At 42.9% G+C, this 27,450-nt stretch overlaps 1 protein-coding gene across 6 annotated transcripts; it reads left to right on the top strand.

Moving 5' to 3' along the window:
- Positions 1 to 7: 7 nt before the first annotated feature.
- On the top strand, positions 8 to 26,485 carry LOC135561216 (glutamate dehydrogenase, mitochondrial-like). 6 transcript variants are annotated; one of them, XR_010459310.1, is made up of 9 exons: positions 8 to 96; positions 326 to 403; positions 493 to 555; positions 1,475 to 1,588; positions 1,671 to 2,364; positions 2,856 to 2,901; positions 3,362 to 3,549; positions 23,767 to 25,761; positions 25,871 to 25,889. XR_010459310.1 is itself a non-coding variant. In XM_065002457.1 (9 exons), exons 6-9 carry the CDS (start codon positions 3,545 to 3,547, stop codon positions 26,394 to 26,396), a joined length of 339 nt encoding a protein of 112 aa, XP_064858529.1. In that variant the 5' UTR covers positions 8 to 96; positions 326 to 403; positions 493 to 555; positions 1,475 to 2,364; positions 2,856 to 2,901; positions 3,362 to 3,544; the 3' UTR covers positions 26,397 to 26,485. The 6 variants fall into 6 exon arrangements, 1 of the variants encoding a protein (XP_064858529.1); XM_065002457.1 differs by adding an exon at positions 26,205 to 26,485 and having other exon boundaries at positions 1,475 to 2,364; positions 25,683 to 25,761; positions 25,871 to 25,933; XR_010459308.1 differs by lacking the exon at positions 1,475 to 1,588.
- The last annotated feature ends 965 nt before the right edge of the window (positions 26,486 to 27,450 follow it).

Here is a 27,450-nt window from a genome sequence, read left to right as displayed (position 1 = left end):
GTTCTCTGTGTTTTCAGAGTTGTAAGGACAACTGAAAAGATGACCGCGAAAGAAGTGTAACTGGTGATATTTCCGCTGGCCACTCCCGTATATAACGTAGGTTCATTTAAGGTGACGTGCCAGAGCCTTTCTGATGTTCCGGTTTTGACTGAATGAAAACGATACTAATCTGAAATGTGGGAGTGAACCCAGATGACACTTCAGGGATGAATGTTGATCGATTGGATATACTTGAAAATACGATGGTTGCCAATGATCAGGTTACATTGCTACATTGCCATCTAACTATTTCCCTCTATCCCTCGCGGTCTCTGTGTCTGTTCAGGAGAGTTTGGAGAGGAAGTTTTGAAAACAGGGAGGACCGATCCCTGTTCCCACCGCTGACTTCCAGACCAGAGTCGCTGTGAGCACACACACACACACACACACACACACAAATTATGTAATATGTTGGCAGTTTTACAACACATATTTCCTTCCTCTCCACTCCAGGGTGCTTCTGAGAAGGACATTGTTCACTCTGGCCTGGCCTACACCATGGAGAGATCTGCCAGGGTAAGAGTGTGAGCGAAAAAGCGATCCTTTTTGATAAAACTATAAATATATTCACAACACCAAATACCTGATTAAAACAGTAGTCTCAATAGCACCTTCTAGGGTAGCACCACGGTATAGCCGGAGGACAGCTATTTTCCTTCCTTTTCTGCGTACATTGAATTCAATACAAAACCTATGTGGCTAGTGCTCCTCAACCCCCCTTCATAGACCTACAGTACATGGTAATAATGATGAATTCCGGAGGACGTCCTTCAACCAATCAAAGCTATTGCTGAATGAACTGACATGTCCATCCAAGCAAAGGATCAGAAAATGTACCTAGAAAATGTACCAGGTACTACACATGTGTGATTTAGAAGCTTGCTGAGTTGGTGACATTGTAGGATATATTGAGATATTGAATAGTTATTTAGCATTTTTACGATATTATTCCATTCAAATTAGTTTCTTCAATCTACAGGAGACTGAGCAGGCAGATTATATATTGTTTTCTTGGTTTTAGAACTACATTTTTTGTAGCATTAGGGCCATTTATTTAAATTTGCCCTGCTAACTTTACTACTAGAGTGCAGTTTTTCCACCAGAACGGCTAGATAACGACAATGTAGTGAATTTTTTTGTTGAAGAAGCCCTTTCATTGCCCACATCAGATTCTGCATATTCAACCTGTGCAACACAACTAGAAGGTTGGAGAAACAGGGGTACTACATTTTTGTGCATGTAAGAGTTGGCATTGGTACAGGCCACCAGCCATTGACACCAGGAAGGGTGGGGCCATGGACTGCTTACGCCAAATCCTGACTCTCGGCGTAATGCCTCAAGAACCCGGGATTCGTCGGGCCAGGCAATGTTTTTCACTCCTCAATTGTACAATGTTGGTGATCGTGTTCCCACTGGAGCCGCTTCTTGTTTTTAGCTGATAAGAGTGGAACCTGGTGTTGTCGTCTGCTGCAATAGCCCATCTATGATGAGTTGTGCATTCCGAGATGTCGTTCTACACACCACTGTTGTACAGCGCCATTATTTGCCGGTTTGTGGTCCGCCTATTAGCTTGCACAATTCTTGCCATTCTCCTTTGACCTCTGTCATCTACAAGCTGTTTTCGCCCACAGGACTGCCGCTGACTGGATGTTTTTGTTTGTCGCACCATTCTCGGGGAAACCCTAGACACTGTCGTGCATGAAAACCCAAAGAGGCCAGACGTTTCTGAGATACGACGCGCCTGGCGCCAACAACCATACCACACGTAGTGGCTTAAGTCATTCATTTTCCCCATTCTAACGTTCAATCAAACAGTAACTGAATTCCTCGATACCTGCTTTATATAGCAAGCCACGGTCACGTGACTCACTGTCTGTTGGAGCGAACCATTATTATGAACGGAGTGGTGTACCTAATAAACTGGCCACAGTGTACAATGATAAACAATATGGCAGTATTTAAATGTGTAAATAGTGTTATTAACTTAATATAATGTATATAATATTATTTTATGTGTACTGTAGCTCTGTTAACTGTATTTAGTAATAATATGATATAATGTTGTATTAGGAGTTGTGTTGACTGTGACTCTTCCTTCAGAGGCCAGAACAGACAGTAAAATGTGTCCAGTTCTCACTAGGTTATGTTTATAGAGGAAGATGTCAAATTCTACCTAGCAGAGCTGGCTCTGGCCCTCGACCACCTGCACCATCTTGGCATAGTTTACAGAGACCTCAAACCAGAGATGTATTTTGTGGGACGAAGCAAGGGGACAAGATGAGGGAAAGTTCCGCTAACAAGGGCAACTACTAGGAGCTTGCAGAGGTAATTTCACATTATTACGCTTTATTTGCTGAGCACATGGACATTTCTTCTGTTTTCTCTGTGATGTCGAAATAAATCCATTAAAAGTGAGATTAAAAGAGAGGTTGACACAGTCAATTCTTTTTTCACATTGGCAAATGGAGGAAACCACAGACATCAGCTGTCACTTGCAGTTGTTGTCAGGTATGCGGATGATCCGGCTTTATTCATGAACTTTTCTTGGGTTACTTTGATGTGTCAAGTGGGCGAGATGCGCAGTCTGTGTTTGACTTTGTCGGAGTTGAACTTAATGGAGAAACTTGTTGCCCAAACCTATGATGGCACTGTTGTAATGGAACGTACAGTATCTGCAAATTTACAGCGAAATGCCCTCCTGTTCCCTGATTTAAGTGGAGATGACTACTCCACTTCCAGTGTCAACTCTGTACTGAACTGAAGCCATGTCTCATGTGCCCTCTCATTCACTGGCTCACTGAATATTTCCTCTACAGGCACTGTGTCACGGCCGTCGTTCAAGGAAGACCAAGGTGCAGCGTGGTGAGCGTACATTTTCTTTTATTTAGTCAAATGTCGCCAACAAAACAAGAAATAACAAAAACGACCGTGAAGCATACAAGGGCTACAGTGCCCCTAACAAAGACAACTTCCCACAATGACAAAAGGGGAAAATGCTGCCTAAGTATGATTCCCAATCAGAGACAACGATAGGCAGCTGTCCCTGATTGAGAACCCTACCCGGCCAAAACATAGAAATACAAAAACATAGATAGAATGCCCACCCAAATCACACCCTCACCAAACCAAATAGAGACCTAAAAGTCTCTAAGGTCAGGCGTGACACACTGAGTAGCCCTGTCAATTCTCTCATTACTGCATGTAGTTTTAATAACAATCACATTATTCCACATAAAATGTGATTGTAATTCTTGCTTTGACTAACCCATTCTTAGCTCTTTGGTCTAATTGTGTTTTAAGTTGTTTTTTTTGGTCTTCCCAGTCAAATCCTGTCCTCATTGGAAGAGTTGAGTTCTTCTCCAACACCATCCATCCATGATGAGCTTGTCCTGCACTGAATCCTCTGAACATATCAACCCAGGTCCTGCACTGAAGTCAAGCCTCTAAACACCTTAACTCATGCTTCATACCCTCATTCAAATCACTGCTGTGATCCCTTCCCAACATGGCGTAAGTAGCCCTCTCATTCCCATTACTAATTATATTTTACTATAAATGCCTTTATTAAAATGTTTACAGTGGGTCTCCCATCCTCCTAAATAGTTGGTAGCAGTATTTATTAGACAGGGGTAAAGATAAAGCTTTGTTCAGGCGCCAGGCAGGTATTAACCATGCCGAAAGGAAAAGAGAAGAATAGAGAGAGTACCACTACCAAACCTACACACAGAAGAAGAGACTGCCTAGAGTGTAGCCTGTTTACCAGATAGCCAGTGGAGAGAAAAGAGAATACACACCCTATAAAACCCACAGCACAGGGGTAACCCCACCAAGAATACCTCATACAATAATAATAATAATAATAATAAATGGCAGAGCAATTGAACAGCAACTTCATACAAGAAAGAACCCAGTCATCAACAGAGGATTTGCAGTCATATGTATTATCATCCAGTGGAGGAGTGCAGAGGGTATGAATGTGGGGGGGTGTTCATAGAAGAGGTCGACCGATAATGGTTTTTCAACGCCGATACCGATACTTGGAGGACCAAAAAAAGCCGATACCGATTAAAATCGGCAATTTTTTTGTTGTAATAATGACAATTACAACAATACTGAATGAACACTTATTTTAACTTAATATGATACATCAATAAAATCAATTTAGCCTTAAATAATGAAACATGTTCAATTTGGTTTAGATAATGCAAAAACAAAGTGTTGGAGAAGAAAGTAAAAGTGCAATATGTGCCATGTAAAAAAGGTTAAGTTTAAGTTCCTTGCTGAGAACATATGAAAATTGGTGGTTCCTTTTAACATGAGACTTCAATATTCCAAGGTAAGAGGTTTTAGGTTGTAGTTTATATAGTTAGGACTATTTATCTCTATACCATTTGTATTTCATATACCTTTGACTATTGGATGTTCTTATAGGCACTATAGTATTGCCAGTGTAACAGTAAAGCTTCCGTCCCTCTTCTCGCCCCTACCTGGGCTCGAATCAGGAACACATCGACAACAGCCACACTCGAAGCAGTGTTACCCATCACTCCACAAAAGCCGCTGCCCTTGCAGAGCAAGGGGAATAACTACTCCAAGTCTCAGAGCGAGTTACGTTTGAAATGCTATTAGCGCACACCCAGCGAACTAGCTAGCCATTTCATATCGGTTACACCAGCCATTAGGCTGATAAGCTTGAAGTCATAAACAGCGCTGTGCTTGCGAAGAGCTGCTGGCAAAACGCACTAAAGTTCTGTTTGAATGAATGATTATGAGCCTGCTGCTGCTCAGTCAGACTGCTCTATCAAATCAGACTTAATTATAACACAACACACAGAAATACGAGCCTTTGGTCATTAATATGGTCAAATCCGGAAACTATCATTTTGAAAAAACAAAACGTTTATTATTTCAGTGAAATACGGAACCGTTCGCTATTTTATCTAACGGGTGGCATCCCCAAGTCTAAATATTGTTGTTACATTGCACAACCTTCAATGTTATGTCATAATTATGTAAAATTCTGGCTAATTAGTTCGCAATGAGCCAGGCTGACCAAACTGTTGCATATACCCTGACTCTGCGTGCAATGAACGCAAGAGAAATGACACAATTTCACCTGGTTAATATTGCCTGCTAACCTGGATTAGTAGTTATAACTCATGATTATGATTGATTGTTTTGTTATAAGAAGTTTAATGTTAACTAGCAACTTACCTTGGCTTCTACTGCATTCGAGTAACAGGCAGGCTCCTCGTAAAAGCCTTTGTTGTGTCTATGAACTAGAGGTCGACTGATTAATCGGAATGGCCGATTAATTAGGGCCGATTTCAAGTTTTTATAACAATTGTTAATCGGTATTTTTGGGCCCTGATTTTGCTGATTTTTTAAAAATTTATTTTTTATACCTTTTATTTAGCTAGGCAAGTCAGTTAAGAACACATTCTTATTTTCAATGACGGCCTAGGAACTGTGGGTTAACTGCCTTGTTCAGGGGCAGAACGACAGATTTTCACCTTGTCAGCTCGGGGGATCAAATCTTGCAACCGTACAGTTAACTAGTCCAATGCTCTAACCACATGATTACATTGCACTCCACGAGGAAAAATGTCCACAATCTTCTCGGCCACATGTCATTAGTACACCCCATCTCAATACAGTTCAAATAACAATAAACAACTTGCAAACAACCTCCTTTTTAACTAAAATGTCCACCCAAATACTTCTGGCAGAGCAATAATAGTCCAGCTCTAATGAACTTCAATGGGAAGTGCATTTGAAAAATAGAAAGTCTGTTGCAGGGTAAAGCACTGGAAGATAGCGGTAAGTGAAAGAGGGAAAGAGAACAAGAGAGATCTTAGCTGTGCTCTTCAGGCTTGCTGGTGTACTGTCTGACCGTCCGATGGTTTGTTGGTTTGTATGTCAAAACTTCGCAACAATGTTGCTACTAATCCATGCGATCCATAACCGGCGCGGTCCCAAACGATAACAACCACGACCGATGATTGAGTTAAATACGTTATAAACTACACATGCTGAAAATAAACCAAACTTCTGCAGCATAGCACACACAATCAAACTGTCGCGCCAACCAAGAGCTCCTCCCCAGAGAGCTGAAAAAGCTGTCTTTATTTCCTCCTTCCTTACTGCTGATGCGCTCTTAAAGTGGCAGCGCACGGTGAAGGCTCCGTGCAGGATTTCGCCACAAGTTCAAGTCTCCAGTCAACACTGCTGCTAACCTAGGCATAACGCTCTAGTGGCCTGCCACACTGCTAGTTTGGCTCTCTGGCCCAGTTCACCTAACATTCAGTAGTTTTTGTGCCCTCCAAGTTAAAACTCTCTCCCCTTAAGGTTAGGGTAAGGGCAAGGATTACATTTAGGGTTAGGATAATGGTTAATGTTAGGATTTAGAGCTAGGGTTAGAGGATAGTTAGTTGAAATGTTACGGAGAGTCTGTAGAACATCTACAGATGGACTATCCAAATGAAGTGTTACCCATCTATGTAACCAGCATGTTTCCTTCTTACTTCTACCAACACCGGTTGATGGATTACACCATTCCGTTGGCTGCGCTCTCCTGCAAAGCCCTGTTCGGTGACACAGAATAGCCAATGCCAGTGGCCACTTTCTAGGGGCGAAGTCCAAGAGAATCAAGCATGCTTTGCAAGAAACACTATGCTCATAGGCCTCAGGCAGTTAACTGGGACACCCTCTCTGCTCCCCTAGCAGTGGACATGACTCGCGTGCGCTGGCACATTACCAACCGCTGAGAGTCTGCTTTCTGCATCTATCCAGACTGAATCAAGAGACAAATTGTTTGAAGCGACAACTCTATGAGTGTTTTTGGAGACTCCATCCCTACACGGTGATAAACGCACCACTAGGGATGGAAGCGCTGGCACACCCTGTCAAATAAAATAACATTTTATTAATCATGTGCCGAGTACAACAGGTACTGTTGTACTGTCTACTTACGTGCCCCTAACCAACAGTGTAGTTTTATATTTGATTCTTATCTGTTTTTTAAAAAAGTAACAAGTAATTAAAGAGCAGCAGTAAAAAAAAAAATATATATATATACAGGGGGGTGCCGGTACAGAGTCAATGTGTGGGGGCACCGGTTAGTTGAGGTAGTATGTACATGTACAGTAGGTAGAGTTAAGGGTGATGCCCTATGCTTTTTCTCTCCCCTCTGCCTGGTACCCCTCACTCTTAGCAGAGTGATGTAACAGGCTTATCCCTCATCTTCGAGCCCCTCGATGACCAGGGGTGCCCTGTTTAGCAGAGATCACATTCCTGCTTTACAACCAGTCCTGGTAACCACCGTTACGCAGGGATCTTCTGACCCAAGCGTACGCAGAGATTTGCCATCCTCACCCAGTAGCCATGGCCCTCTGGGAAGGGCCCGTGGGAGGATGAATCTGAATGCGACAAGCCTGCCACTCAAGATCATTGACGATCTGCCTGAATGACTATCATCCCGTAGCAGTCACATCTGTAATCATGAAGTGTTTTACAAGGCTGGTCATGGCACAAATTAACACCATCATCCTTGACACCATGTACCCACCCTAATTCACATACCGCCCCAACAGATCCACAGATGATGCAAACTCAATTGCGCTTCACACTGCTACAACAGGAGGTCCCTGACCCTGGTGTCCCGTATACAACAGGAGTTCCCTGACCCTGGTGTCCTGTATACAACAGGAGTTCCCTGACCCTGGTGTCCTGTATACAACAGGAGTTCCCTGACCCTGGTGTCCTGTATACAACAGGAGTTCCCTGACCCTGGTGTCCTGTATACAACAGGAGTTCCCTGACCCTGGTGTCCTGTATACAACAGGAGTTCCCTGACCCTGGTGTCCTGTATACAACAGGAGTTCCCTGACCCTGGTGTCCTGTATACAACAGGAGTTCCCCGACCCTGGTGTCCTGTATACAACAGGAGTTCCCTGACCCTGGTGTCCTGTATACAACAGGAGTTCCCTGACCCTGGTGTCCTGTATACAACAGGAGTTCCCTGACCCTGGTGTCCTGTATACAACAGGAGTTCCCCGACCCTGGTGTCCTGTATACAACAGGAGTTCCCTGACCCTGGTGTCCTGTATACAACAGGAGTTCCCCGACCCTGGTGTCCCGTATACAACAGGAGTTCCCTGACCCTGGTGTCCCGTATACAACAGGAGTTCCCTGACCCTGGTGTCCCGTATACAACAAGAGTTCCCTGACCCTGGTGTCCCGTATACAACAGGAGTTCCCTGACCCTGGTGTCCCGTATACAACAGGAGTTCCCTGACCCTGGTGTCCCGTATACAACAGGAGTTCCCTGACCCTGGTGTCTCGTATACAACAGGAGATCCCTGACCCTGGTGTCCCGTATACAACAGGAGTTCCCTGACCCTGGTGTCCCGTATACAACAGGAGTTCCCTGACCCTGGTGTCCCGTATACAACAGGAGTTCCCTGACCCTGGTGTCCTGTATACAACAGGAGTTCCCTGACCCTGGTGTCCCGTATACAACAGGAGTTCCCTGACCCTGGTGTCCTGTATAGAACAGGAGTTCCCCGACCCTGGTGTCCTGTATACAACAGGAGTTCTCTGACCCTGGTGTCCCGTATACAACAGGAGTTCCCTGACCCTGGTGTCCAGTATACAACAGGAGTTCCCTGACCCTGGTGTCCCGTATACAACAGGAGTTCCCTGACCCTGGTGCCCTGGTGTCCTGAGCCAGGTCTCTCTCCATTTAGAGACTGGAGGTCAGGTCTTTGCCAACGCCCTATTGATGGGCATGGCAGTGTAGATAAGCTTCTGGCCCCTGATCAAAGATACTGGTCGTTCACGCACAAACAAACACACACACAGAGCACTGATTACACTATCAATGGTGTTTATGATTAGCCTGGTGGAACTAATCTGATCTATGCGTTCACCTTTCGATTTCACTTCAGATATCCCGATATCTGAAGTGAAATGAAATGGGGAAACGTCACAATCAGGCTGGTTTGACCAGGCTAGATTATTGATGTAGAAATGTATATGATTTATATGTTTAAGGGGATGTTAAGATAATGACTAAATGTATTCCACCCTGTCACTGTATAGTGGAGGGAAATGTATTTGTAATCATACGACTAGAATTCTTTAATGTTTGTGCTTTGGACAAGTTAAGACTTTACTATTTAGCAATGTAGGCGAGACAGTGTGTGTGTGCACAGGAAAAGAGGAACTGTCAACAGACAACTTGTGACCACTGTGAAACTGATAACAGGAAAAGAGGCCTCCCCACCCAGGGAGGGGAAAACCCATTATGCTTGCAGGAGATGATGTAACATGTTGCAGGATATGATAAGCAATGTATGTGTAGGAGAAGACTGGTCAATTGTATTGACAGTGTTAGGAGAAGAGGGGGGGGGCAGTTATGACCAAATATGAGGTATATAACCATTGTATGATGTTAGAGCTCTCGTGTATAAAAATGTTGACTATTGTAAGCTGGGATTCTGTCTGTTTCATTCAACCAGAATCTTACAAACTCTGGGTTGCAGACTGAGTAGTTTAATTGAAGTTCAGTTTAAGAACATTGAGAACAAAATTCTCGTAACAATTATGAAGGTAAATTGTAACAAAACTCAAAACTGTTTTGACTATGACCAGGTCAAATGTCACCAACCTGATTCAAGTGTCCTCCCGGAACATTTATAGGAATGCTCACAGCGAAGGCATGTCTGCGTGATGCTGAGGGTTCACTTGCTGGTCTTCTCTATGTTGCATGTTTGGCTGAAAACTGGACATCTCAAACAACTGCAGCAGGCAATACTCATAAACAATGTACTTCCTCATCTTATGAGCTGGGCTTGACTGTGACAGGGTGATATACTAGACAGCCAAGTGATGAACTGCATTCTGTTATAAAGAAAGGACAAAGCTTTTTGATAATGCACTTCACAACCAAAATGACTACTGCTTGTATCTGTTAGGCTGTGTAATTAACCTACTAGTTTATCATACCGGGCATATGTTGGGGAATTATCAGAATTAGTTGGGTAACATAGATAAGATGTGTTATTTTCATGATATGCTTATGAGTTATTTCTCATAAGAATGTATTTTGTTGTACTATCGTGGTGGCCATTGGCAGTTATCTGTTCTATGTCAGGACTAAGTTGCATGGGCCACAGAGAGGGGAGAGGTCAAGGGGTCATCATGTGTAAACATATCTTTTCGGTGTGGCAGTGACTCCCTACTTTTCTCATCGGGGAAAGAAGGGTGACAGTGTCTGGAATCATTCTATGCTCCCTCTTTGTTGACCTATAGGGTCACTCTCCTCTCCGTGAGATTGTCCTCTGATTGGTTGTATTTAGAATTGGTTCTAAATAAATGACAATTTGATATATATCATAGGGTGGGGGTAATGTCTTGGTACCAAGGACGAGATAAGAGCTTTGTTTAGGAGACCAAACTGAACAATAATTTATAGCCCACTCTGTCTGACTAGGGGATATGCTCTCTGAAGTAAGGTTTTTTCTCTCTGTGTAAATTCCTAAGACCTGTGTTTTGTCATGTCGTCTAGGAGGGGGTGGATCTTTGCTATAAAGGATCCCATTTGCCATTGTGTAAGGCACTCTAAATCTTTTCATTAGAGATACTGAACTGTTGAAAGTCAAAATGCTATTGCAAAAGCTTAATTATTATTAAAGGTGAAGATTAAGCATAACTCTGACTCGTGTGATTTGCTCTCTCATCATTTGGTAATTAAGGAAATTTCCACGACACATAACATACATTACCGTTGTTGTTGAAGCCATCTGTGTAATCAGGGCAGTAACTAGGGTCAAGCTAATTCTAGGTCGTCACTAGTTACCACAGCCTGTCTGACTGACGTGCCCAAAATAAACTGCCTGTTACTCAGGCCCAGAAGCCAGGATATGCATATAATTGATAATTGAATAGAAAACACTTTGAAGTTTGTAGAAATGTTAAAATAATGCATGAGACTACAACACAATTCATATGGTAGGAGGAAATCCAAAGAAAAACCAACCAGATTTTTTTGTGGTTTTGAGATCCCATGCTCTTCCATTACAACGTATAGGGACAATGTTAAACCCGGCTCCCAGATTGGAATTTTTATGGCTTCCACTAGATGTCAACAGTCTTTGATCAAGGTTTCAGGCTTGTTTCTTCCCAAACGAGGAAGAATGTTGAGTTTTGGAACCGGGAATCACAGTAGGAAATCAGTCTGTGGGCGCGCACTTGATACTTTTCTATTGAACATACTTCTTTCTGTATGAAATATGATGGTTTAGTTACATTGTACAGTACCTGAGGCTTAAATAGAAACTTTGTTTTACTTGTTTTAACGAAGTTTAGCGGTAGCTTTTTGGATTCTTTTGTCTGCATGTTGAACGAGTTGATTACTCAAATCAATGGCCCCAACTAAACTGACTTTTTAGGGATATAAAGAAGGATATAACAAAACGACCATGCATGTTGTAGCTGGGACCCTTTTGGATTGCAAACAAAGGAAGATTTTCAAGAAGTAAATGATTATTTAATCGCTATTTGTGATTTTATGAAGCCTGTGCTGGTTGAAAAAATATGTTGATGTGGGGCACCATCCTCGACCCCGCCCTGTGCAACTGGGTACTGGACTTCCTGACGGGCCGCCCCCAGGTGGTGAGGGTAGGCAACAACAACATCTCCTCCCCGCTGATCCTCAACACGGGGGCCCCACAAGGGTGCGTTCAGAGCCCTCTCCTGTACTCCCTGTTCACCCACGACTGCGTGGCCACGCACGCCTCCAACTCAATCATCAAGTTTGCGGACGACACAACAGTGGTAGGCTTGATTACCAACAACGACGAGACGGCCTACAGGGAGGAGGTGAGGGCCCTCGGAGTGTGGTGTCAGGAAAATAACCTCACACTCAACGTCAACAAAACTAAGGAGATGATTGTGGACTTCAGGAAACAGCAGAGGGAACACCCCCCTATCCACATCGATGGAACAGTAGTGGAGAGGGTAGCAAGTTTTAAGTTCCTCGGCATACACATCACAGACAAACTGAATTGGTCCACTCACACAGACAGCATCGCGAAGAAGGCGCAGCAGCGCCTCTTCAACCTCAGGAGGCTGAAGAAATTCGGCTTGTCACCAAAAGCACTCACAAACTTCTACAGATGCACAATCGAGAGCATCCTGGCGGGCTGTATCACCGCCTGGTACGGCAACTGCTCCGCCCTCAACCGTAAGGCTCTCCAGAGGGTAGTGAGGTCTGCACAACGCATCACCGGGGCAAACTACCTGCCCTCCAGGACACCTACACCACCCGATGTTACAGGAAGGCCATAAAGATCATCAAGGACATCAACCACCCGAGCCACTGCCTGTTCACCCCGCTATCATCCAGAAGGCGAGGTCAGTACAGGTGCATCAAAGCTGGGACCGAGAGACTGAAAAACAGCTTCTATCTCAAGGCCATCAGACTGTTAAACAGCCACCACTAACATTGAGTGGCTGCTGCCAACACACTGACATTGACACTGACTCAACTCCAGCCACTTTAATAATGGGAATTGATGGGAAATTATGTAAATATATCACTAGCCACGTTAAACAATGCTACCTTATATAATGTTACTTACCCTACATTATTCATCTCATATGCATACGTATATACTGTACTCTATATCATCGACTGCATCCTTATGTAATACATGTATCACTAGCCACTTTAACTATGCCACTTTGTTTACATACTCATCTCATATGTATATACTGTACTCGATACCATCTACTGTATCTTGCCTATGCTGCCCTGTACCATCACTCATTCATATATCCTTATGTACATATTCTTTATCCCCTTACACTGTGTATAAGACATTTACATTACATTTACATTTAAGTCATTTAGCAGACGCTCTTATCCAGAGCGACTTCAGTAGTTTTGGAATTGTTAGTTAGATTACTTGTTGGTTATTACTGCATTGTCGGAACTAGAAGCACAAGCATTTCGCTACACTCGCATTAACATCTGCTAACCATGTGTATGTGACAAATAAAATTTGATTTGATTGATTTGATTTGATTTTGTATGCTTTCACTGTAAATCCTATTGTAAATCAGATGATGCAGTTAGATTAACAAGAATTTAAGCTTTTAACAGATATAAGATACTTGTATGTACCAAATGTTTAATATCCATAATTGTTATGATTATTTATTTGAATTGCGCACCCTCCAATTTCACAGGAAGTTGTTGACAGGTGTCCCACTCGCGGGATGCCTATCCCAGATTAAAATGTGATTTTAAACCTAACCCTAATCTTAAAACACACTGCTAACCTAATGCCTAACCTTAATTTAGGACCAAAAAGAAAATGTTGTTTTCATACATTTTTAAGCTATAGACAATTCTGACTTTATAGGTGTGGTAACAAATTACACCCTAAGTCTATGCTTTACTGTAGCTCCAGATTAGATCAGATTCAGGCTGGTGACACTACTAAGGGTTGTTGCTCCTAGTTCACTGTATCAGTCAGACTCAGACATAAGTTAAATACCACCATAGCGGCATCCATTATTTTGTTTTGCACTAAAAGATAAAGAAAACACTTGTATGCGCAACGAACTAACATGCAAATCTGCCTTGTAGGCTAACATTAGCTAGCCTGCCTCACTTTATAAAATAATATGGTTACCTCCATAACCAGCAATAACGTTATTTAACGGCATTAGCTAAGATATACCAGAAGTCATTATATTTCAGTATCTCTGGTTATACTGACCACTACCGGTCGTTGCAGACCAAGCAGGCGTTACTGCTGCATAATTGGGAAACAACGAACTCCAAGCACCTATTCTGCATACTAGCTGGGTTCCCTCAGCATAGCATGTCAACCATAGAACTTTGGTTGTGGATGCATGATCAATCTGTATAGGGCCCGTGATCCTTTGAATGCTTTGGGGGCTATGAAACAATGGAGCCCCATTCAATGAAGGGAAGCGAAGTGGGCGAAGGGGTGATTTGCACGTGGAGCTTGGCAAAAGGGGGCATGATTTGTTGACATAATTGTAATCCAAACCCCACTTTAATTTACTCTTTGTGACACGCTGAGGTTTTAAACTCAGTTTTAGACGAGACTGACTTCATGACCAAAATGTTTCCATTTACATTTGTATTTTTTATTATTAGTACTTTTTACCCCCAATTGTTAGTTAGTCTTGTCCCATCGCTGCAACTCCCTTACGGACTCGGGAGAGGCGAATGTCGAGAGCCATGCATCCTCTGAAACACGACCCTGCCAAGCCACACTACTTCTTGACACACTGCTCACTTAACCCGGAAGCCAGCCGCACCAATGTGTCCGAGGAAACACCGTACAACTGGCAACACAAGTCAGTGTGCAAGGAGCCTGCCACAAGGAGTCGCTAGAGTGTGATGGGAGAAGAACATTACGGCCGGCCAAATCCTCCCCTAACCCAGACGATGCTGGGCCAATTGTGCAAATAAGTAGCTATGGGATGTAGTTGGTCTCCCGGGTCTGTAGTGACCCCTATAGCACTGCGATGCAGTGCCTTAGACCTCTGCGTCACTCGGAAGGCCCCTTTGTAGTCAATTTTGACATTAGAATAATATTTGACTCATATCGATGCCACATAAGCCGTTTTCAAAGAGTTACTTGCTTTACAGGGACAATCACTCTTTCATCAAATGGTTTCCCAGCTTGTAAGTAAACGTTTCACTCTAAAGTCTACACCTGGGTTTTTTTCGGCACGTGACAACTATAATTTGATTTGATCTGATCCAGAGTGCCAGTGCCCCTTCTACACTCACTGTTTGGAAAAACAGGCGATGCGCTTTTGAGAAGTAGTGTGAATGGTATTCCGAATGGTGACATTTGCCATGCCCTGATTCTAGTTTGTGAGCTAGACAGGCTACTGCCTGGGAAGGTCTCCCACTCAGAACTACAAGATGGGGAGGGGGTAGGTTGACCTCAGGTCTCCCCACTGGAAGCCCGAGGTAGGGGGAGCGGGGGAATCTATTAAAGAGAGCACCTCTAACTTTGTACAGTGCTAATACAATTAGTAATGCAATTAGTTGTGCAATTTAGTTTGTGTGTTTTTTGTTTGAAGTGCAATAGTTTCTTCTTTATAAGTGTGTTATTCTATTTGTGTGATATAGGATTTGTGCAATTTAGTTGTATTTGTGTGTTTGTCAGCAATAGGGCAATAGTGTAATAATTTGATACTCTTTATTTGCATTTATATACTACAATTTATTTATATTTGGCTTTGTTACTTTTTAAAATATTTATGAGTCTTTGTATATATATTTCTATAGTTTTAAACAATAATATGTATTTGTGTTGTTCCAAATAACTGAATTAAAAGAACAGTTAGTGCAGAATGGGGCTTTGTGTAGAATAACCAGTCTGGCTGCTAACTTGTCATTTGGCTCACAATCAAATGATGTACAGTACCTGAGAGATGGGTTCGCCAGTCATAGGGGACGTCATGCAGTTCAAATCCTGTCAGACCAGTCTCATTCTGATTAAGCTGGGCACAGAGGGAGTGTGACTTTAGGGACCAACCAAGTTCTGTCACATCCCCCAAAGGGTCTGACTGTTAGCTACCCAAACATCACCCAAAGGGTCTGACTGTTAGGTACCCAAACATCACCCAAAGGGTCTGACTGTTAGCTACCCAAACATCACCCAAAGGGTCTGACTGTTAGCTACCCAAACATCACCCAAAGGGTCTGACTGTTAGCTGCCCAAACATCACCCAAAGGGTCTGACTGTTAGCTCCCCAAACATCAAATCAGTTTATCATTTACCATCACTGAACAGACCAACTGGACAACATTTCTACCCTCAGAATGTTCCAGAGTGCCAACTCCACACATGAAAAAATACGATAGTGTAATAGTATTCACTGTGGTGTTTTTGCAGACATTACTGTAGTATTCACTGTAGTGTTCTGGCTCGTGGTGGCCCAATGACCTATTAAGACACTTCATGTTGGAGTTTCCTTCATTTTGGCAGTTACCTGTATGTCTGGATCACATGTTGGTCCTATGATGGAAATAGTTCTGCTGCAGGGTAGCACTGACCTGACAGAGAAAGAGTCATATGTCTAGAGAGACAATACCCCTCTCTCTCCTTTAGGCGTCATTCACTCTTGCCCTAAAAATCATTGGGTAAGCCTCTGTAGGGGGTCTGTGTTTGTTTACTGTGTACTGACTGTTTGAGTTAGACTACTTCCAGTTCCCATAGCTACTTAGTTGTTTCAGACTCCTACTGCCAAAAGCCAGGGTTGTTTAACTCATCGGTGAGAAACGGAGATGATAAGGGGTTGTAAAACCGCAGTAGGGATTATTCATCATCAGTGATGAGTGTTTCATCCAACAGACCCAGTTGTTTTTCCAGAGTGTTGTATCTGCTCTGTGGGTGTTTCTGGGGATTGAAATTGATGTCCTTGGTTGGTCTCTCTCAGGCCATAACCAGCCGGAGCTCTGGGAGGGGAAACAATGGTCCTACCCAGCAGAGGCTGAGGGGTAATCTCAGAGCTAACAGCACTAACAGGGTAAACCTGGGTTTACAGCAGTAACAGGCACCTAATCATACCTAAATAATGTGGGGTGGTACAGAGAACGACTGTCACCCACAGTTAGCCAAGATGGCTGTTAGTGCCTGTCCGTCCTGCTGGATCGGGATCGAACCCGGGTCTGTAGTGACACCACTGTAATGCACTGCCTTACACCATTGCGCCACTCAGGAGGGCCCTTTGTAGTCAAAAGGTTTCTGACTCATATCGATGCCACATAAGCTGTTTTCAAAGAGTTACTTGCTTTTTTAATCAAATGGTTTCCCAGCTTGTAAGTAAACGTTTCACTCTAAAGTCTTGTCGTGGAAATTTCCTCTATTTACCAAATCATGGGAGCAAACCACACACACACGTCAGAGTTAGTTATAAAAGTCCATCTTTATTAAATGAGCTCTTATCACAATCCCGTGACTCTCAGATAAATTCAGTGTCTCCCAGTGAATTCTCTGAGAGCCCCCTTACAATACAACTGAGTTCCTTTAATAGCAAAGACACCCATAGTCAGACAGCATAGACATAATTCATCGTTCAGCTTTGTCTCCTTTCCCAAAACCAAATCCTCCATATCAACAGGCATATATCAAATTGTCATTGATATACAACCCACTCTAAACACAAACTCACGGATAGGAGAGTGACCCTACAGGTCAACAAAGAGGGAGCATAGAATGATTCCAGACACTGCAACCCCTCCTTTCCCCACTGGGAAAGTTAGGGAGTATAAGATATGTTTACACATGATGACACTTTGACCTCTCCCCTCTCATGTGGCCCATGCAACTTAGTCCTGACATAGAACAGATAACTGCCAATGGCCACCACTATAGTACAACAAAATACATTCTTATGAGAAGTAACTTACACACATTTGATGAATATTAAACATCTTACAAATGTTACCAACATATTCTGATAATTCCACGACAGTCTACACCTGGGTTTTTTTCGGCACGTGACAACTATAATTTGATTTGATCTGATCCAGAGTGCCAGTGCCCCTTAGACACTCACTGTTTGAAAAACAGGCGATGCGCTTTTGAGAAGTAGTGCGACCTACACAGATAATTCCTTCAGGCAGGACAGTGCAGACAGTGCAAGGTGTGTGTAGTGTTGCGTAAATTCGAATCTGGTATCAGGATAAATATAACAATGAGTCACCGATTGTATACTATGTATTTTTTATTAGCTAAGTAATACTGTAGTATCTGGGATCTACATCTGTTTATATTAGTTACTGTGCTGTTACTAAGCAGTAATGCATTACGGCAGTGTTACGTTACTACACCTAGTAGGAAATGCACATGCGCACTGGAATGCCGGGAATTGTAGAGCACGAGGGGAAACGACAACTAACTGTACTCCCGTCTCCTGCCTGGTCATTTCTCCACAACACAAATATTACAAATACATGGGAAATGCAACTTTGGTATATATACGGGCTCACTGTAATGCAGTTCAGACGTCTTTTGTCCTCGTCTTGTCGTGTCGTGTATATATATATATTTACAACTTTTTTTTCACATACATTTTATTTTTATTTTCCATCAACTCATCTTCAATACACTCTCCTGCAACCTGCCTCACCAATTGATATGTATAAATACGTATTATTTACCTCAAATCTGCAATCAAATCTGCAATCCTCCAAGAAGCTAGCCAGAAGCTAGCCAGAAACTCCAAGAAGCTAGCCAGAAGCTAGCCAGGAGCTAGCCAGAAGCTAATCAGAAGCTAGTTAGCTTCTTTACTGGCAACTCGTTCGTATTCAGCTAACCACGGTTTGTGGTCATCAGCTATCCTTTAACTCGAAAATCTATCGCCAGTTTTGTACGGCGCAGCGCGGCTCGGAACGGAACATACCGGACCGATTTTTCTCTCCATGTCCCTGGATTTCAACTGCTCTCTGGACATTCACTCCCGGATCTCACAGCTAGCTGGCTGCTATCCGTGTGTCTATCTGCTTTCGTCGATTCCGGAGCAAACATCAATTACTCCGGAGCTAGCGAGCTCCGTCAACCACTCCTGAGCTCCGTCAATCACTCCTGGGCTGCAGTCACCTATCCGGACCCGTTTTACTGCCTACACGGAGCCCCTCCGGGCCTTCACAACTGGACTGCCGGCGTTATCTACCCGAAGGAGATCCGGCTGGCTCCTCCGTCGCGACGTTACCTGAATGCCCATCTGCGGCCTGCTAACCGTTAGCTGTCTTACCGGATGCTCTCAGAATAGACAATCGGACAATTTATTTATTTTTATTATTAACATGTTTCTTCTTGGGCCTCTATAACTATATCTATTGTTTTTATTTTTTTGTTGTTGTGTGATTTGGACTAATCCCTCTACAACACGGAACTCCACTAATCTACTGACGGAACGCAAGAGGTGGCTAACAACAGACCTCCATCCTATGCTAGCTTGCTACCGATGTCCTGGCTAGCTGTCTAAATCGCCGTGACCCCCAAACCAACCTCTCCACTCCCTGGACCCTTTTGATCACTCGACTAAGGATGCCTCTCCTTAATGTCAATATGTCTTGTCCATTGTTGTTCTGGTTAGTGTTTATTGGCTTATTTCACTGTAGAGCCTCTAGTCCTGCTCACTATACCTTATCCAACTTATTAGTTCCACCACCCACACATGCAATGACATCTCCTGGTTTCAATGATGTTTCTAGAGACAATATCTCTCTCTTCATCACTCAATACCTAGGTTTACCTCCACTGTACTCACATCCTACCATACCTTTGTCTGTACATTATACCTTGATGCTATTTTATCGCCCCCAGAAACTTCCTTTTACTCTCTGTTCCAGACGTTCTAGACGACCAATTCTTATTGCTTTTAGCCGTACCCTTATTCTTCTCCTCCTATGTTCCTCTGGCGATGTAGAGGTGAATCCAGGCCCTGCAGTGCCTAGCTCCACTCCTATTCCCCAGGCGCTCTCTTTTGATGACTTCTGTAACCGTAATAGCCTTGGTTTCATGCATGTTAACATTAGAAGCCTCCTCCCTAAGTTTGTTCTTTTCACTGCTTTAGCACACTCTGCCAACCCGGATGTTCTAGCTGTGTCTGAATTCTGGCTTAGGAAGACCACCAAAAATTCAGAAATTTTAATTCCAAACTACAACATTTTCAGACAAGATGGAACTGCCAAAGGGGGCGGTGTTGCAATCTACTGCAAAGATAGCCTGCAGAGTTCTGTCCTACTATCCAGGTCTGTACCCAAACAATTTGAACTTCTACTTTTAAAAATCCACCTCTCTAAAAACAAGTCTCTCACCGTTGCCGCCTGCTATAGACCACCCTCTGCTCCCAGCTGTGCTCTGGACACCATATGTGAACTGATTGCCCCCATCTATCTTCAGAGCTCGTGCTGCTAGGCGACCTAAACTGGAACATGCTTAACACCCCAGCCATCCTACAATCTAAACTTGATGCCCTCAATCTCACACAAATTATCAATGAACCTACCAGGTACCCCCAAAGCCTTAAACACGGGCACCCTCATAGATATCATCCTAACCAACTTCCCCTCTAAATACACCTCTGCTGTCTTCAACCAAGATCTCAGCGATCACTGCCTCATTGCCTGCATCCGTAATGGGTCAGCGGTCAAACGACCTCCACTCATCACTGTAAAACGCTCCCTGAAACACTTCAGCGAGCAGGCCTTTCTAATCGACCTGGCCGGGGTGTCCTGGAAGGATATTGATCTCATCCCGTCAGTAGAGGATGCCTGGATATTTTTTAAAAATGCCTTCCTAACAATCTTAAATAAACATGCCCCATTCAAGAAAATTAGAACCAGGAACAGATATAGCCCTTGGTTCTCCCCAGACCTGACTGCCCTTAACCAACACAAAAACATCCTATGGCGTTCTGCATTAGCATCGAACAGCCCCGTGATATGCAGCTGTTCAAGGAAGCTAGAAACCGTTATACACAGGCAGTTAGAAAAGCCAAGGCTAGCTTTTTCAAGCAGAAATTTGCTTCCTGCAACACTAACTCTAAAAAGTTCTGGGACACTGTAAAGTCCATGGAGAATAAGAACACCTCCTCCCAGCTGCCCACTGCACTGAAGATAGGAAACACTGTCACCACTGATAAATCCACCATAATTGAGAATTTCAATAAGCATTTTTCTACGGCTGGCCATGCTTTCCACCTGGCAACTCCTACCCCGGTCAACAGCACTGCACCCCCAACAGCAACTCGCCCAAGCCTTCCCCATTTCTCCTTCTCCCAAATCCATTCAGCTGAAGTTCTGAAAGAGCTGAAAAATCTGGACCCCTACAAATCAGCCGGGCTAGACAATCTGGACCCTTTCTTTCTAAAATTATCTGCCGAAATTGTTGCCACCCCTATTACTAGCCTGTTCAACCTCTCTTTCGTGTCATCTGAGATTCCCAAAGATTGGAAAGCAGCTGCGGTCATCCCCCTCTTCAAAGGGGGGACACTCTTGACCCAAACTGCTACAGACCTATATCTATCCTACCATGCCTTTCTAAGGTCTTCGAAAGCCAAGTCAACAAACAGATTACCGACCATTTCGAATCTCACCATACCTTCTCTGCTATGCAATCTGGTTTCAGAGCTGGTCATGGGTGCACCTCAGCCACGCTCAAGGTCCTAAACGATATCTTAACCGCCATCGATAAGAAACATTACTGTGCAGCCGTATTCATTGATCTGGCCAAGGCTTTCGACTCTGTCAACCACCACATCCTCATCGGCAGACTCGACAGCCTTGGTTTCTCAAATGATTGCCTCGCCTGGTTCACCAACTACTTCTCTGATAGAGTTCAGTGTGTCAAATCGGAGGGTCTGCTGTCCGGACCTCTGGCAGTCTCTATGGGGGTGCCACAGGGTTCAATTCTTGGACCGACTCTCTTCTCTGTATACATCAATGAGGTCGCTCTTGCTGCTGGTGAGTCTCTGATCCACCTCTACGCAGACGACACCATTCTGTATACTTACTCCGGCCCTTCTTTGGACACTGTGTTAACAACCCTCCAGGCAAGCTTCAATGCCATACAACTCTCCTTCCGTGGCCTCAATTGCTCTTAAATACAAGTAAAACTAAATGCATGCTCTTCAACCGATCGCTACCTGCACCTACCCGCCTGTCCAACATCACTACTCTGGACGGCTCTGACTTAGAATACGTGGACAACTACAAATACTTAGGTGTCTGGTTAGACTGTAAACTCTCCTTCCAGACCCATATCAAACATCTCCAATCCAAAGTTAAATCTAGAATTGGCTTCCTATTTCGCAACAAAGCATCCTTCACTCATGCTGCCAAACATACCCTTGTAAAATTGACCATCCTACCAATCCTCGACTTTGGCGATGTCATTTACAAAATAGCCTCCAATACCCTACTCAACAAATTGGATGCAGTCTATCACAGTGCTATCCGTTTTGTCACCAAAGCCCCATATACTACCCACCATTGCGACCTGTACGCTCTCGTTGGCTGGCCCTCGCTTCATACTCGTCGCCAAACCCACTGACTCCATGTCATCTACAAGACCCTGCTAGGTAAAGTCCCCCCTTATCTCAGCTCGCTGGTCACCATAGCATCTCCCACCTGTAGCACACGCTCCAGCAGGTATATCTCTCTAGTCACCCCCAAAACCAATTCTTTCTTTGGCCGCCTCTCCTTCCAGTTCTCTGCTGCCAATGACTGGAACGAACTACAAAAATCTCTTAAATTGGAAACACTTATCTCCCTCACTAGCTTTAAGCACCAACTGTCAGAGCATCTTACAGATTACTGCACCTTTACATAGCCCACCTATAATTTAGCCCAAACAACTACCTCTTTCCCAACTGTATTTAATTTATTTATTTATTTTGCTCCTTTGCACCCCATTATTTTTATTTCTACTTTGCACATTCTTCCATTGCAATACTACCATTCCAGTGTTTTACTTGCTATATTGTATTTACTTTGCCACCATGGCCTTTTTTGCCTTTACCTCCCTTCTCACCTAATTTGCTCACATTGTATATAGACTTTTTTTTTTTTTTTTTTTTTTTACTGTATTATTGACTGTATGTTTGTTTTACTCCATGTGTAACTCTGTGTCGTTGTATGTGTCGAACTGCTTTGCTTTATCTTGGCCAGGTCGCAATTGTAAATGAGAACTTGTTCTCAACTTGCTTACCTGGTTAAATAAAGGTGAAATAAAAAATAAATAAAAAAACAGAGAACTGACAAGATGTATGTAAACAGTGTTCGTAGAGAATGGGCGTGGTTTAGACTCACCCAGCCTATTATTGATTGTTGTCGTACGAGCTGGTACCAGCCCCAGGGCGCTCCAGTTGATAGATGTAACTTGCTGTGAAGAATATCTATGCGCTCATGTTCCATACCGTTATCTCGTACCTGGCTCCTGTTATCTAACAAAAGACCGCATGTTCTCGCAACACCCCGCTCTGAATGTGCCCCCCCCAACTCATTGCACAGTTCCTGTCTTCATGCTACTCTGTATTTTTCCATCATGTGAAAGGCCCATGGCCTTGAAACTGTTAACAATGTTTCAAGTCAGCTATGTTGCATAACACATACAAACACACAAGCCAACAGCAGATAATATTCAATCATATATATGGTAATGGCTATAATGTAAAACACAGAATCCAACAATACGGTAGTATTTACTGCAGTATACTATAGTATAAATGCTGTGTAAAAAAGAGTAGTGTGTGTATATATATATATATATATTGCGGACTGTAGTATCCTGTAGTGTTTACTGTTGTGTTTTTGGGCACATTACTGTAGTATTCACTAAAGTGTTTTTGTTGCATTATCTTTGACATAGAAGTGGGAAGCCTTCTCCTTGAGGAAACATACTGCAGAAATACTAAAAGAGCAAATGTTCCATAACCTGTAGGTCTGAGTTCTGAACAGAGAGTTCAGCGCTTCTGCTCTGTTCTTTAACCATAGGGAACACAATACATGGTCAGTACTTGTCATGTAGGTTTCTCACTTACAGGTGGCAAAAATTGGGATATGGGGGCAGGGTACTGTACATATAGTACGTCCTGATGTGACGACCCTCCCACTCTGTCTGCCGTATTATGTCTTTGTTCTTGTTTCCTTATTAGGATGCCGGGGAGCGGAGTTGGGAGGGTCGTCAGCTTCATGGGAAACACCTGGGCCAGGTGTCTCCCAGGATAAATAGACCTCTTCCACATTCATGGAAGAGACTCTCTCCATGCAGACACCTTTATGGATTTTGTTGTGTTTCTTGGTGGTTTTTGGGTTGTTTGCGACAGCACCTTTCAACACCCTGCATTATCACATTCATGCATGCAAAACACTCACTTACACTACTGATTACACACACCATTGTATATTTTCCTTAGTTGCTTTAGTTAATAAATATATATTTTGTTAATCCTTATCTCCACGTTGTCTCCCTTTGTTACGGGCTTTGAGCCGGTTCGTGACACTGACTCCTGACACTTGTTAAATCAAACTTTATTAGAATTGCGTTTAAAATCTTGATACATTTTAGAACACACATTTTGAAACAATATGAAACACATATTGCTGGGGAAATTCACAGGGACCACCACCTTTTTGCTTTAAGCACCTTTATCATTGGGAAAGTGAAACTATAACCAAAGCAAGATAATGATGATGGTGAGCACTTATGAATGCATTTTTCATACAAGCTCAAAAAACAAACATTAAAAGGTAAAAGATACAACATTCAAATAATAAGGTGAGAGGAACAGCAGGCTTTATTATAACTGTTCGTCAAATTATACATCCCGTAAAATAATGTTTCTCTTCTGATCTGCCCTGGAATGTTCAGTGCTTCCCGTTACCTCCTTCCACCTCTTCCTCTTTTATGTCTTCCTCTTTTATGTCTTCCTCTTTTATGTCTTCCTCTTTTATGTCCTCGCTCTCTCTTTTCCTCTGCTCTCCTCTTTCCTCAATGTCTAGCTCTGCCATTTTCTTCAAGACATCATCTGTCGTCCCGACGCTCTGTCTCACTCTCTCTCTCAAGGCTGGGAAATCATTTGAGAATATCATTAACGTCTCACTATTACCCTGCACCATGATTGTCCCAGTATCATACACATTTATAGTGCCTGCCTTCGTTTTCAGTTGTTTGCCATCTTGAATTTTTCTCCACTGTTTTCCCTCAGGATAGTGTTTCAGTATTTCCTCTTCCCATGTAGAAACATTTGTTGTGTAGAAAATGAGGTCGCACGGAGCATTTTTTCTTTCATCACGATATAAAGTCTCTGGCTTTCCCTTCAAAAAATGTTTTTCTTTTCCTTTTCATCTGTCATTCCCTCAGGATAGGGGATGAGGGGGGGCAATATGTTCGGTTGTTTTACCTCTGCCATTTCTAGATGTGGCAACTAGATTTCCTTTGACTGTTTGTTTACTACCACCTGTAATAAAGATGTTAATGTATTTATTATCTAGGTCACTCATTAACAACATATTCTCTTTCACAAAAAAGCCAGGTTAAATATTAGGAGCAGGGCCCTGTATTTCCTTGACTAATATTGGAAGTCTTTAATCTGTACTCACTCTGGAGCTGTGTGTCCGCTTTCTGATCTCGTCTCTCTGTCTGTAGAAGATCTGTGTTCGTTCAGTTCTGAAGCCTCTTCCTCTTCCTTTAACAACCTCGGTGTAGCAGGAGATACAGTACTGTGTCCTCTCTTGGAAATTGTCACCGTGTTTTCAGAGTTGTAAGGACAACTGAAAAGATGACCGTGAAAGAAGTGTAACTGGTTATATTTCCGCTGGCCACTCCCGTATATAACGGAGGTTACATTAAGGTGACTTTCCAGATAGACAGATACGCCTTTCTGACGTTCAGGTTTTGAATAAAAGAAAACAATGCTAATCTGAAATGTGTGAGTGAACCCAGATGAAACTTCAGGGATGAATGTTGATCGACTGGATATACTTGAAAATACGATGGTTGCCAATGATCAGGTTACATTGCTACATTGCCATCTATCTATTTATCTCTCGATCCCTCGCTGTCTCTCAGTGTCCATTCAGGAGAGTTTGGAAAGCAGGGAGGACCGATCCCTGTTGTTCCCACCGCTGACCTCCAGACCAGAGTCGCTGTGAGCACACACACACACACACACACACACACACAACCTATGTGGTATGGAAATGATGTAATGTGTTGGCAGTTTGATAACACATCTTTCCTTCCTCTCTCCACTCCAGGGTGCTTCTGAGAAGGACATTGTTCACTCTGGGCTGGCCTACACCATGGAGAGATCTGCCAGGGTAAGAGTGTGAGCGTGCGTACACGTGTGTGTCTGTGTGCGTGTGTGTCTGCGTGTGTTGGTGAGGTTAGTGCCGATGAGTCAGATCCTAGAATTTAATCATATGTTCTCTATGAGACAGACTGTGATAATGACAATGCCCCCGCCCTGGCCCGGGGCACCTCTCAATCACACCACCATGTGTCTGTGTATGTTTGTTTCAGTGTGTGTGACTGGTTTTGCCAGTGTAACTGGTATCTAACTAGGGTTTGTGTGTTTTTGTCCCCCTGCAGCAAATCATGCGTACGGCCAGTAAGTACAACCTGGGTCTTGACCTGCAGACGGCTGCGTACGTCAACGCCATCGAGAAGGTGTTCAAGGTCTACAACGAGGCCGGCATTGAGATAGTGAATAGTTATTTTTTAGCCTCTTTACGATATTATTCAATTCAAATGAGTTTCTTCAATCTACAGGAGATGGAGTAGGCAGATTATATATTGTTTTCTTGGTTTCAGAACTACATTTTCTTTTGCAGCATTAGGGCCATTTATTTAAATTTGCCCTGCTAACTTTACTACTGGAGTGCAGTTTTTTTTCACCAGAACAGCTAGATATGTTGTGAGGTGCGTACTGGAGGCAGAGAAGTCAGGCGCAGGAGAGCGGAAACTGATTTACAACGGTGTCGTTTAATATCCATAAACCACTGTCAACAGAACAATTCAATAAATGGTAAATACAATACAATACAATACAATACAATACAATACAATGCAATATAATACAATACACTACAATATAATACAATAAATGGTAAATACAATACACTACACTACAATACAATACAATACAATAAATGGTAAATACAATACAATACAATACAATACAATACACTACAATATTAATACAATACAAAACACTACAATACAATACAATACAATAAATGGTAAATACAATACAATACAATACACTACACTACAATACAATACAATACAATACACTACAATACAATACACTACAATATAATACAATACAAAACACTACAATACAATACAATAAATGGTAAATACAATACAATACAATACAAAACCCGGTAAATACCAGCATACCGTTGCATAAGCACTACAAGAAACAATTACCCACAAGGACATGGGGGGGAACAGAGGGTTAAATACACATCATGTCATTGATTGAATTGGAACCAGGTGTGATGGAAGACAAGACAAACCCAATAGAAAATGAAAAGTGGATCTGCGATGGCTAGAAGGTCGGTGACTTCGACTGCCAAATGCCGTCCGAACAGAGAGGGACCAACTTCATGGTGGAACCAACCTGATCTATGCGTTCACCTTTCTATTTCACTTCAGATATCATGATATGTGAAGTGGAATAAAATAAAATGGGAAACGTAGCAATCAGGCTGGTTCCACCAGGCTCGATTATGAAGGTAAATTGGGACAAAACTCGAAACTGTTTTGACCTTTTACCATGTCAAATGTCACCAACCTGATTCAAGTGTCCTCCCTGTCCATTTATAGGAAT

Source organism: Oncorhynchus nerka, linkage group LG16 (assembly GCF_034236695.1).
Source record: "Oncorhynchus nerka isolate Pitt River linkage group LG16, Oner_Uvic_2.0, whole genome shotgun sequence".
In the NCBI taxonomy this organism is placed as follows: domain Eukaryota; kingdom Metazoa; phylum Chordata; class Actinopteri; order Salmoniformes; family Salmonidae; genus Oncorhynchus; species Oncorhynchus nerka.
The sequence above is the reverse complement of the archived record's forward strand: the minus strand, read 5'-3'. Positions and strand labels throughout refer to the sequence as shown.